The sequence below is a fragment of the Phalacrocorax carbo genome, chromosome 10 (genome assembly GCF_963921805.1).
Source record: "Phalacrocorax carbo chromosome 10, bPhaCar2.1, whole genome shotgun sequence".
Lineage (NCBI taxonomy): Eukaryota > Metazoa > Chordata > Aves > Suliformes > Phalacrocoracidae > Phalacrocorax > Phalacrocorax carbo.
The window spans coordinates 25997023-26011050 of NC_087522.1; the positions used below are offsets into that span (position 1 = coordinate 25997023).

Here is a 14028-nt window from a genome sequence, read left to right on the forward strand (position 1 = left end):
ACTTGAAAGAGTAAAAGCTAGACTGGTTCCTCTAGGAGTCAAGTTTCATATCCCCTTTGATGTGCTGCATTTTTGATGGGCCCAGTCTTGGTTATCTATAGATGCCCTCTCTGTCGTTCATAAAAAGACATACTAAACTTGGGGCAGGGGGATGCCTCAGGGAAGACTAATGTTTTTCAGATATGCAAGTCCCAGACATCTGTTTTGGGATCCTTTTACAAGCCAAAGAAAAGAAATAGCAATTCAGAGTGTTAACAACAGACCCATATGCAGAAGCAGGCACATCTCCAGCTGCCTCCCTCCTTCTGTGTGAATCTGGTGGCAGCTTTTCCCCAAGCAAAGGTAAATACCAACAGAATCATCTCACAGGCCACCAGCTGGACCATCCTGGCCTGTCATGGCTACCTAAGGAAACACAAACCCAAGAGAGCCTTCCTGAGGTAATATCCCTAAGGAAAGCAGACAGAAAAGAATAAGGAACCGGACTCTACCCAGAGGCTTTACATCATAGCAGTCATGATCGTCAGAGATTCCATCCATACCTTTATCCAAAATTGCCTCAGAAAAGTATTTTGAATGGTAGAAAATTCTTGCTGCCATCAGTCTGATTATCTTTTGGGAGCTTATATACTCTATGGTATTTGCGTTATTTAATTTAGCATTGTTTTTCAGAGCAGTACTGTGCTAGATGTTTCAGCATAGATCCTGTGTACTCTCAAACTTTAGAAGTAGAAACTGGGGAAAAAAAAAATCTACAGAAGGCTGAAGAAAAGGAATGCTGAGGCACAGCTGGTTAATGTGCAAAAATCACTTCGGCAGCACTATTAAAATTATTATCTGGGTACTGTATAGATTTTAGGGCTTCCATAAAAGTCAGATTTGGAATTTTAGAAGTCTCTCCTCCCTGCAGTAATTCTTATATATCTCTCTAGAGGTGGGTGGTGGGATGGCCACGAGATGCAGAAGACTGATCCCATGGAAAGCACTGGTAATGGTGAAGCCATCAGATTTCTGGACTTGGAGAAGTTAAGAGGTCAGGGACAGAAACCACTGGAGTCTGTTATGTAAAATAACCAAGCCAGGTCTCAAGAAAGGGCAGAACAAAAGTCACGTAAGTCTTCACTAGAGCAGACTACTTTGCAAAATTAGCCCTCCACAAGTAACATGCCTGTAACTCAGATTCATCCTGATGCTTTTGGACCACTTCACCAAAGCACTGCTCCCCTCAACATTTACTCTCATATCCCACAAAGAACAGGAAAAGTGGGAAGAGGATGCCTTGCAGTTTGACAAACCCCATCTAACAGGAGGGAAATTATCTGTCCTGCATTTTGTTGATCACACTGTACTACTTTGCTTTTGAGTTCTCCTATGAAACAGTGCTGAGTCTTTTAAGAGTCAAATGAGATAAAAACTTATCCTAGTAAAATAAGGGCTAGACCCATCAAGCTCAAACTGGTCATTTTCAAAAAATGGACACATACTCTGACATGGAACATATGACTTTGAGCCCAGTTGCCTAAATAAGGAGGTGTAAATGGGTAGAATCCCCCAGACACTGACCACCCATGTGGCTTTGAGAAAGCAATGGCAGAGTGATCACCAGTCTGTGGCTCAAGATAGCGCTAGTTTGTACAAGATTCAGGTATGACTTCTACAGTAAGTGATCTGTGGTTTCTTCTCAGGAATTGCAAATAAGTAAGCCTGCAGGGAGCACGGAAACACCAAAGCAGGGGACCTCACCTGTCATGCAGTGGAGCTATACACACAGCGTAGCTAATCATGTAGTCACATCTTCCAAGTGACCACACTGAGCTGCTTCTCATCCTCCCCATTGCTCTTCATAATGTATCCCGGGTGACTCCTGGCCTTATGAAGACAGCAGAACATGGCTGGTAAAGTCAGGAAGATTGGAGACTGGAGTCAAAGCAAGCAGTGAAAGGTGGAGACGTATGCGAGAGGAAGAGAATTTCTCCTAAAACACTCAACATCAGGACTTAATCTACAGGTTTGTGTATTTCCTATTGATGTTGACAAATGTAACAACTTGTGACATGCTGATTATTTTCAGATATTAATATACTGGCTCTTAGTTGTAGTTTAAGTGTCTACTGATTGGTAGTGGCCTTTTAAATTAAAGGAAAAACCTTCCCAAAATAAAAAAGCCACCTACTCATAGGGATCAGTTCTGTAAGATGCACCTGACAGATCTTTGCTTAAGATGAGGCTAGCCAACTTTTTGCACAAGGAGGAATCTTCCATCCTGCCTAAACAGACCCTTTTTCTGATTCAATTTTTTCTCTCCATCCTTCACCTCAGACATATCTGAACTGAAATCTCTCTAGTCTCCCTTCTCAACGGCTGCAAATTAGCCGCATGGATCCCATCACACTCTTCAACAGGTGGCCCAGGGCCTCACTTCACAATTAGCGCACTGCAGGGAAAGAAATGCCACACTGAATCCTGATGCTTGCAAGTGGTCTCAGATATGTAGGCATGTAGGAAGTAACAGGGTGAAACAGAGTATGCCAGATAGGAGAGGAAAATGACACGGAGGAGAAACACAGCTGCCCTGAAAATGCTTGCGGTCTCTGGGATGCAAGACAGCAGAAGGAAGGAGTAACATTACTGAATTTAGGAGCTTTCAGAAATGTGGCAAAGTCATGGCCATTGTGGTACTTTCCTTCTGAGACAGGCAATATTAATGTCAAACTGGTGGTGATTTTCTAAATTAATTCTACTTTTCCTACCCCATACGTTTAATTTTTTATAACTCATTTTCTTTCAAGTGATTAACATATGTTAATTCTAAAAGCAAAGCCGGTAGCTTCGGCTTATCACAAAACCTGTGCTACCAAGTAATCCCAACCCATTTGGGGTTTCCCTGTGTAGTACTTCCAGGACCAGGAGCACTGCGGACTGCAGGTACTTCATGCTGCAGAACCAGGATGGGTTCAAGCAAGCACGACCATGTTTCCTACAAGGGGTCAGGAGGCAGTGACGTGTATGGAGCTCGTAAGAGCAGCGTGAGCTGGTGCCTGTCTAATCCCACACCCCACCATGTACACACGCTGTTCCTGTATAACTGAAGCCTGGTGTTACGCTGACGTTATTCAGCCCTTGAAACACTATGAACCACAGTGCACGGACAGGTAAGTGGCTACGCAGCACCAGTTCTGTGTGGCTGGATATGCCTACACTTCACAGCGTATTGCGTATTTGCATCATCCAAGATTCTCAGCTTTGCTGTATCTAATGCCTAAAGGGGACTCAACTGCCAAATGATAGAGGCTAAACAACCAAAAAGCCTTCTCCATTTCTACTCAAAGTAGCTCACCTACATAGAGGTAAAAATCCAGGGCTATACTATACACCCAGAACAAGTGGTACTGGGCCATGAAAATCTTTGTAGCTCACAGCTAAGAAATTGAAAGATAGGTCTCTCATCTCTCTCCTTATCTTCCCACACTTGGATCCAAAAAGAATCTTAAGACACAAATACAACACACAAGGACTCTTCTCAAACAGTTTAATAGCAAATAAACAAAGGAAGGTACCACGCTTGGCATATACAAAATGACTTGTTGTCGGTGTGTCTGTGCAATTAAAACAGCTTTAAGTTGCCCTTTGGGACAAAAAGAAAAAAAACACACACACACAAAAGGAAGAAAATTCCTTTAACACATACTCGCTCGTTCCAAACTTGTAACAAATCTTTTAATTTTTAAGTCCACTACACAAACTCTGCGATCAGAAAAGCAACACGTGCTCCTCTGCTTTTTAAACCATTAAAGTAAAATCTGTAATTCTCTACAGAGTACAACACAATTTCACACAAAAAGACATTTTGTTTTGCAAATCAAAACAAGAAAAAAAGGAACAGCTCAAACAAGGTAAAGAAAAGCATTTCTATGACTGAACCACGACTTTGAGTTGATTAAATCCCGTTACTGCAGAGCAGACTCTACATTTGGTCATAGTGGCAATTTGTTTTCTCATCACACTGTGAATCACTTTACATTGTTTTCTAGTAGAAAAGGCAAAAAACTGTACAAAACCCCTAGTGTTAAATACAATGTTTGTACCAATAAAAAAGCCCACAGGTTTGTCTCCAAAATGTAAATTTTCTTTTTAAATTATTCACAAAAAGCAGCCAAAAATCGGAAAGGCAGCTGCTGCTCCACTGTCTCAAATCCATTAAAACCACCACAGAACAATAAAAACAACCAAAGGAAGAAAAGGAAAGAAGAAAGGAAAGAAACATCCAATGTTTGGCATTTGGTTTTCGTCAGATATTTTTCCACAGGTTTCCCCAAAGTTCCTCATGGAACCAAACGTGCACGGACAGAAACATCTTGGCAGTTTCTCAGCACACTGCGGGGTATCAGTGCCCCCGCCGACACGCAGGCCTGTGCATTCAGACTGTGGGACTAACAGCGGCCAGCCCACAACGCTACCTCCCAGATAAACAAGTCTCTCATCCTTTTTTCATCCAGCCTCACACTTCACTCCCAGGTAGATGTACCATATCCAAACATATTATGTCTTATAAGCCGATTAAGGACTGTCTACACAAGACTGGCCAATATCTATTGAGAACATAGTATCCTCAGCCAACTCAGGAGTAGGATAGAAAAAAAAAATAATCCTTTTGCATCTTTGCATTTTGCCAACCAAACATGATTTCTTTACTCAGCAAAACCCCTTCTCCTGGGATTTCATTTCACTTCACATTATTTTCTACCATTAAGATACCTACACTAGCTTGCTTCTCCTTCTGACTGGAACTTCAGCACAGCACACACTCTTCAGGTGCTTCATCTAGAAGCTACATCCCGGTTTCTACCTGTGCAGGTGGTTCGTAGGGCAGGGGGAAGCCTGCTACCCAGAAAGCAGTAACCTGTTTGAGTTCATCCTGCAAGCCAGAAAAACTGCTTAGCTCATTACCCAATTAAAAACTAAACAAAAACTAAAAAAAATTTCCATAGAGATTCCCCAGCTAAGGCCCTTGAGAAGAGAGCTGGGGATGGTACCCTGTTCAGGTAACAGCTTCAGAGGCTGTTGTATTGTGCTTGTCACTTGGGAAAAGAGCCAGCAGTTGTAGGACCAGGTTTACAAATGCTTTGTCAGGGATATTTCAAACACTTACTTCAAGAGCTAACCTAGATCCATCCAGGATCCTGCCACCAAGGTCTGACTGATGGTATTAAACTAGGACAAAAATGTGTCCTGAATTATACAAAATGCTTGTAAAGAGTGTTTCAAAGGAGCCCTAGCTTCAGGTAACTTTGGAGACTGAAACACTATGAAAGTTTCCCCACCTTCCTGCTCCCCAGCTATCCCCTTCCACCAAAACTTCCGCTACAGGAACAGTGCAGCTGAGCCCCCTGGGAGCCTCCGCCAGCACTGGAGATTGAAGAAGGTCCAGGTGCTCTGTCAGGCAGACAGTCTAAGTGCACAGGTAGATGCCCTCAGGTGGCTTCTGATCAGATATTTGCCATACCAAAACCACCAATTTAAAGGATACCTTTGAAACCCATTAAATTACTCAGTTTTTGCACAAACTATAGAAAACAGAGAGGTGAAGGTGGTATATACGAGGGTGTGAAGAAAACAGCAGGAAACATGCAAAACATTTCTGGGCACTATCTTCATTTGAAAGGTTAAAACAAAAACATCACATTTTGCTGAGGAGATTGTAGTTACAAAAAAACTAAGCATGCTGGGGCTTAACAAAATACAACATCAACTTTGATCAAATTTTCACTGCAGACTGATAATCACACAGGGAAGCAGGGGAAAAATAATAATAATAATAATAATAATAATAATAATAATACTAAAATCAATAAACACTGGGGCAAAAATGTAGCTAAACAATCAGAATAAAATGTAGTTCAAGTGTTTTCCGCTGATGCCACTCAAGTCACAAGTTTGAACTCAAAAACACATGATGTCTCCTCAAGCACAGAAACCAGATCAGCAAAATGTGACTGGAAAGTCTCCTGAAAGATTGAGTCACACCATATAACTGACTTTTTCTTTGAAACTGTGTTTTTAAAACTAAGCACACAGAAAAAAAAACCTAAGCCTAGAAAGTGATTGGCTGTATGTTCACAGAAATACAAATACTCCACAAGGTATGCTAGCAAGGCTGCTCTGAAGACAATTACAAAGAATCAGATTCACAAAATCAAGTGGTTATCTTACGAATGTCTAGAAAAATAGAAATTCTTTTATATTCAAATGCGAGTTTAAATATTCCCCTTCAGCAGTCTTTCTAGCAAAACCAATTTGGCAGCACAACAAAAAAAAAAAGAAAGAAACAAACTTAATAAAAATACACATCAGCATCAAAGGTCAACACAAGGTCAAAGGTGAGAGTTCAAGCATCAGAGAAGCTGAAGAGACAAGGATTTGGACGATGTACTTGAACGCCACATCGACATGCTTTAGGCACAACGATGAACAAACGGCAGGAATCTAGAAAAAAAAAACAAACCAGAAAGAGGGAGACCCACTGAGTTACACAGAGCAGTACATCCAAACACGGAGAGAGAGAGAACAAGAATGGGCACTGTACAATGAGATCTCCTGGGGAAGGGGGTTGACAGGGAAGGGCAGCACATGCCAACAATGGACAAGTGAAAGTTGAAGTACATGAAGGACACCGAGTAAACATCAAACTGCCAGAAACCAAATGGAAGAAGAGGCCTGGATTTCCCTCTCAACACCCAGCCTGTGGAGCATGCCACAGCCTCACTGATCAGCATGCATTCACCTTGCCCTGTGCCCTGTGGCTCCACTAGCTCTGGTCAGGAGAACAACAGAGCAAGCTCCCTCCCCAGGAGACCGACTCCAAAAAATATGGTTCCAGGGCTAACATTTGCCACAGAGACTGAGACCATGAGAAATAAGACAGAGGACACAAGGGATTCACAGGTGGTTTGATGGCTGAGACTTTTCTTGTATCCTAATATGGGAGGTTCTTATGCAGTGGTAGCCCAGGAAATCCATGTTCTTTCCTTCAGCTACAGTCCCTTCTCATTCCCTAGGAGCCCATGAAACCGGGGGTGGGTGATTTGGAACAGGGGAAGAAAAAAAAAATTATACAAGACAAGTAAGTAGAACCAAAACCTTCAGACATTAGAGAAGAATCCCTTAAGGCTTGACTGTGAGTTAAGACTTGTCCTAGCTGAGCACTTTTCAATATCATTAGACCTGCACAGGGATTTTTTTTCCTTTCCCAACCTTTTATATAAACAGCCCTTAGCTCCCTCACTTCACGAGGAGGGGATTCTGGGCTCTGAGAAGCTCTACAGTCACTGTATTCAGTCTGATGAGTAGAAAAAAAAAATGTTTCCTGAAGAGTTTATAAATAAAATAATTCTTATATTAAGTGATATAAATACCTTTGCTTCCTCCCCTCATCTTGTAAGCTGCAAGAAACAAAGAACATTTTGGGAAGAAAGCGGGAGGTAGGTGAGAGAGGAAGCAAGTTTTTTGTTTTTTCTCTTTCTCCCCACTGTGCCCGCCCCATACCCCAGCCTGACTCCCCTTCATCTCCTGTTTGTGGCCTTATTTTTCAGCACATCTCAGAGCTGCTGGTTAGAGGCTAGAGCGAGGTGAGACTTGCGTATTATTTTACAGCATTTGTAGCATGTTTGAGAATAGCAAGTGTTGTATCCTAGTTCCAAAGCTACAGGAAGCATGTTGTCCACTAAACCCACAACACTCCACTTACTAGAACTGCTGAGATTAATTTGCTCTTCATACTTTCAAATTCAGGGAAAGGATTTAGTATGGCGTTTAAACCAGCTCCAGCAAACAGAGTACAATGCAACTCTTGCAGTTATTTCTGTAGTTCTAGAAATACTCTAGATAGTTTGCAGATAGCTGTACGGTTTCAGTCCTAAATCAGAAAGGCAAATTCATCATGAACTGAGGCATAAGAAACAACAGGAGGCATCTAAGCATGCACCATAGAAGTTCTCTGTGTGATTTGTCTGGGGTTTTTTGATATTTTTCAAATATTTCACTCAGCAATTTTGAGGGGAAAGACTAAGTTTCATTAAAGCCATGAGGAAGGACTGGCCTACAAGAGCAGAGTGATGAGACGCTGGATAAGAACTTCATGACTTGGGGAAAGTTACTCCAGTTTGTCCTTGTTTTATTCTCACACTGTGATAATTCCACCTTCTGTGTTTTGTATTTTGTGGCAGATATGCTCAGGGATGTATAACATCTTTGTGCTTAAACATTTGCAACAAGCAGCTCCCAAAGCATTATACATGTTTGTAGTTGCACCTTTCATTTGCAATGTGCTTTCTCCAAGTTGCATTTCGGTATTTCCAAATGAAATAGGAACAATTTGATTCTGCTTGGCTGTTCTTCCCTAACTCACAACCATTAACAAGAAACACTTGAGTTAATTCTATCATGCAAGCAGAATCTATCATGCTATGTGACCTTCAGTATTCAGATGAAAAGCTTTTTCCTTAGAGATGACTTTGTCAGTGAGAAATTTTCCAAGGCATCTATTTTCCAGAGAGCAGTGCCCACAGCTAGTTATATTAAAATATAAGGAGATACATGCCATCATTCTCTCAGATACTTTTGAAAAAATCCAGTCCTCATTCTGTTTAGGATTAAAATGTAATCATTATATATCAAAGACATTTTCTATATAATGAAAGCTTTGTATTACTGGAAGAAAAAACTAAACTACCAAGAGATATCCTATTTTAGACTGTTGATTATCTGAGGGACTGAAGAATCTATGACTTCTTTTACTATAGTACTCGATACTAACTTAGCATCAGACTAAGATCTTATTTGTTCATAATACTTTCATCTTATTGCAGCATATCTAGTAAAATCAAACGTCTTTTGAGAAAAAATAAACCTATGAAGTAGACCATTTCCATCTTGTTTCTAAAATACATAAGTATTTTCTGGTGGCACATGGAATATGGAATTCCTCCTAATAGCTTTTGTTGTAGAAAATTCAGATTCTTTGGTTTAAGAGCATACAGAATACTTTGTCCATGTGGCTACTTAAGCCAATGCTTCTGCAGTGTATTGGAACTCACCCAGCTCTTATCCTGCTATCCAGGAAATAAAGCATTGTACACTGATTTGTTTGCACTTGAATGACAGCATAATAGGAACTAAAAATAAAATAAAATTTAAAAGCTCCAAGACCCCAAAACCCCAGACTTTCCTGCCAATGAGTGAGGAAGAAAACTGGCTTAAGACTGGAAGGCAAGAAGAGCCTGAATCTCCAGAGTCAGTGGGAGCCACCAGATAGACACAGAAACATTGACTTTATCTGATCAGCTCTGTTATCAGGAAAAGATCTGCCCAAGTCACAAACTTGATACATTTATTAACTTTGGCAACATATACATTGATACATCAAGAAAGGGAAACCTGAAACATACACAAAAAGGGCAACATCTTCAGCTGGTGAAAATTGATGCAGCTCTACCTAAGAGAGAACCACATTGATTCAAACCATCTGAGGATCACGTATTTTAAAATTTAACCTGCATAGATTTTTTTTTTGGCAATACTTATAGTTATGCCAGTAAGGCACAAAAGCTACCCAAGTTAGGTGTCTTAAGGTGATTATGTCTGGGAGCAGTCACTGATCAAACTAAGCCACAGTGTAAACTGGTGAATCTCCTAAAGTCAATAGGAGTTGCACCTATCTGCGACAATGCCGAGCTTGATCCATAAGTTACAGTATCGAGGACACGCTATAGGATGCAAAAGCTAAACTATCTAATTTGGGGCCACTGAAATGACTAGCAAGAGGCCAGAGCATCAGGTCAAAAGAAAAACAGGGCAAAGGTCTCAGATAGTACAGTGGGGTAGGGTGCAAAAAAGGTAAGAGTGACTGTAGAGACCCCAGAGCACAGTGCTCTCCTCCACTGCTTCACAGCGTTTGTCTTCCCCATTTAGCAGTTGCTGGGCTGCAAACAGGACACTGAAAATCAGTAGTTTCAATCATGCACATCATTATGTGCATAAAACAATCACATTCAGGATTCTACAGAACCCTGGCCTTTTTTTCCAGTGAAATAATTTAGGTAATAAATATTCTCCACCCTGGAGCAGTATAAAACTTCTATAAAAATAGAAACAACATTCTTGGTTACAGCAGGTTGCACTCAGAGCAGTTGCTACCAACTATGTTGTTTGGTTCATTGTTGGGTTTTTTTTTTTTTTTTTAAGTGTATAATTTATTAAAAAAAAATCCCATTATCAGCCTGGAGGACTTCACGCTCCAATGCTCTTCTAGAAAACCAGGACACATCTTTCCCATCGTGCAGAATTCAAGTGTACATGGTTCACTTAAGTGTATGTTTATGTTTCTAAAAAGATTAAAATAATTAACATAGAAGGGTACCACATGCCAGCATAACTGGGAAATTTGGCAGTCTGGCCTTTGAACGTTTGCCACCACAAAATTATTTGAATAATACTGATAGATTTACCTGTCTGCCATCAATACAGACAGACTGTAATCAACTAACTGTTTGATTTTCAATTTAAGAATTGAAAGAGCTCTTCTTGGATGCTATGGGCCAGGCCTTGTACTTCTGAGGTTTGAGATCCCAGGGGACCCAGTCCCTGGGATCGCCTGACATTCCCACAGACCACTGCAAATGGGTGTGGATTCTGAACGTGATCTCAGGTTTGATGGGTTTAGTGCTCCTCCTGGTAGAGCAGCACAGAAAGTACCAACCCTATGTCTGACACACACACTCATTATTTAGCAGCTGGCTCCCAGGTTGACGTCTTAGCTGGTGTCCTGGGAAACAGCATCATGCACCAGGAATACAAAGAAAACAAAGAAAATGAGAAAATATGAGGTAAATGGAAATCCTGTTAAAGACACCCAGAAATTGTAAACTTCCTCTTGCGACAGAGGTGGATTTTGGTGGTTATAAGATGGGACTCTACTCTTATTTCTTAAAACAAGCCAGGCCAGAGTGTCAAAAGTCCTTTGAGCCCCCTAAAACCAGTGTATAACAAAGGCCCTTAGCAACATGTTAGAATTTCACAAGTGTGCAGAAAAACTGTGTGTTCATTGAAGGGGTGTGTTCAATTTTCCTTCAATATAGAAGATAACAGCTAGTACCGAAAGGCAGAATAAGACTGAATGGCTCAATGCTCTGGTCTGGTTTTGCAGCTCCTGTGTTAGCCTGTTTTGCACTGGTACACACCAGCTTAAAGGAAAACTGCAGTATAAAGAAATACCTAATTACTAGACCAAATCACTGCACAAATTGTTTTTTGGTGGTGGTGGTGTGATTAAAAAAAACAAAACAACAAACCCAGGAAGTTATCTTTGCAACACAGTTAAGACTGAGAAATCAAATCCTATGAAAGCATGTATGAAACAGGAGCCTCAAGAGCTCTGTTAGGGTAACTCTGGGCTTTGTATCTTAATTTAACAGCCATTTTAAGAGAAACAAACAGCACTGATATTATGCTTATCAGAATGAGTTTAAAGTAATACTCTGCAAAAAAGGACATTATTCCACAGAAATAGGGAATGCAATGAACTGTTCAGAGGAAAAATTGTCAAAAAAATTCTGCAAGTTACCAGGGATCAAGAGTTTCTTGTTTCCAGCCCTAGACGTATTCATCCAGACTAAGTTGTCTCTCTTTATACCCTTCTACAAAACCTAAAGTACATAGGATAAGTTTTCTTTAATATGGAGAAATCCACTGCATCTCATTAATATTCAACTGTAAATGGACAATACATTTTCTGGGCAGGGACATAATCTAAATTTTAGAAAGTGCTGTGTACATTCACAGTGCTATATAAACACTACTTTATATACAGCAAAAAAAAAAAAAATCACTGCAGTTTTCCTTTGGATTGTTAATGTGTTCACCCTTCTAGCCTGCCTCCTGATTTAGAGACAATTTACTAATCCCCACCATGGCAAACAGTCAAGGAAATTTCAAAGAGTGGATGGGGCATGACAGAAGCTACATGGAGTTGTTTCTTCGCTCACCCAAACTTGGACTCAGTTCTTCTCCCCCATATTTGTTTTCATCAACTGTTCTGTGTTATTTCTGCCTTCCTTTCTCCTCTCCCCCATAGTGGTGTGCTGTCCGTTCTGCTCCCCCTTCTCCTCTCTACCCCAAGGCAGTGTGGTGTTGGGATCTGCTGCTCCCTTTATCCTTCCCTCCCCACTCACAAGAAGCTGGCATTGGTCCTTCTCAACACACATTGGTTACAAACACAGCAAGCTTCAAATAAGGGGGAAAAAAACCCAACAAACAAACAAAACCTCAGCGATATGGCACCTAAACTCCAAAGTAAAACACTGGAAACAAAAGCACAAACTTGTCCTCCATCCGAAGCAGGATTCTCAGCAGAGGCTGCAGCTGAATCTTCAGGGGAAGATGTGCCAGACAGAAGGCATGGACCAGTTTCCAGGACTGTAAAAACACAGCCTTAGGGCTTCGAATCACTAAGTGTGCTCCTCTCCAACTTACCAGAAGATCCTTCTCACTCCAGTCCCGGGGGGGGAGGGGCACTCAGTATGGCTTGCTGTCATTCTTTGAACGCTTCAGCTGTACTTTCAGACGCTTCATGCCAATCTGAAAGCCGTTCATTGACTGAATGGCAGCCTGCGCAGAGACAGGATTGTCGTAACTTACGAAACCTGAAGAAAGGAAAATACATAATTACACCATGCCAAAGCTGTCCAAAACAGCTACTCGTAATTGGAAATGCAGGTACTCACAAGGTAAGAGAAGCTTGCATGAAAATCCATTTTCAGAAGCTCACAACTGTTTTTAGACTCTTCATAAAAACTTCGTATTAAGGGCTTTCAGACAAAGCATTGCTTTCTGATGTATGGAACTTGGGCCAAAAGATATACAAAGCTCAGCAAATTGAAATAACATTTTCTAGTCTTCCAACAATAATGAGTACTGCTGTTCATTTTCTAAGCGCTCACACCTTGGAGCAAACTAAACCTAGAAAATGTTAATCTCTGTATGAAAGCTCATTAAAGATACAGGACTGAAATTACCCTCTTAGCATTATGGGAGTGGACATTTTTGGAGTGAAGTAGCTCTCAAGGCAGTGTGGCACCTGCACCACTATTATGTTTAGGTCTCTCTTGGATGAAAAGCTGTGTATCATTCCAGGCAAAGAGCATCCTCAAAATAAACTTCTCCAGGGTTTTGAAGGAACCCATTTTAAATAACTCCAGTCAATGGCTGGTATCACTACCTGGGGAGATCAATCCATGTGCAGGTGTAACATGCCTGATGCTCAGCATATTTGTGTGTTTTCAAAAAGCATCAGATTGGCCCCATCCTTTGACTCAAATACTAAAAAAATACAGGGTATTATGGAGGCACAAAGCTATCAAAATCATAGAGAAAGGCTCACCTCTCCTATTCCATCACAAGAAATATCCATATACCAAAATAGTCATGAGAGCTTACAGCACTACAAAAATGCTACAACTGCTTGAACGGGGGTTTCAAAGCGAGGAAGATAAAGCCATGAATCTTTCAGTCCACATGTGCAGCCTCCTGCTACACAAGCTAAGGAAAAATACATTCTTTGCCCTTTTGGCATCACTTTAGCAGTTAACAGATCTATTTGGACAGTAACAGTAGCATGACAGGTTGATTTACAGTTTTAGGATACACTTCCTGCCCTGATGTGCCTCCCATCTAAATACACAATAAGCAGAGCAAAATTAGGATAAGAGGTGCAACCAAAGTTAGGTAGCAAATAACAGCTGAAATGGTTTTTCTATTATGAAGTTTCAAGAATTAGGAGGAAGCTTTAAAAATTGCCTTTGAGCAGTTACAGACCATCAGAGTCAAATGCTCCTGTACTATGCAGTAGCCTTATTATATATATTTAATAGAAATCATTCATAATGATAATGTAGTAAGTAGTATATACAGAAATGTAAACAATTAGTGAAAAGACAGAAAAGGAGAAGAGAAGGAACTATAATGTGATTACAGTCT

At 40.8% G+C, this 14028-nt stretch overlaps 1 protein-coding gene across 20 annotated transcripts in view; it reads right to left on the reverse strand.

Annotated features, from left to right (window-relative positions):
* CELF1 (CUGBP Elav-like family member 1) overlaps positions 1 to 14028 on the reverse strand; it is a 67590-nt gene that overhangs the window by 4622 nt on the left and 48940 nt on the right. For 19 of the 20 annotated variants that reach the window (XM_064462684.1, XM_064462683.1, XM_064462678.1 and 16 more), the window contains 2 exons: positions 12526 to 12695; positions 3516 to 6483 (listed from right to left, as the gene is read on the reverse strand). In XM_064462684.1, coding sequence (XP_064318754.1) covers positions 12568 to 12695 — 128 coding nt within the window. In that variant the 3' untranslated portion in view covers positions 3516 to 6483; positions 12526 to 12567. Of the gene's footprint in view, positions 1 to 3515; positions 6484 to 12525; positions 12696 to 14028 lie in introns of those variants that run through there. The other variant, XM_064462681.1, reaches the window with a different exon arrangement.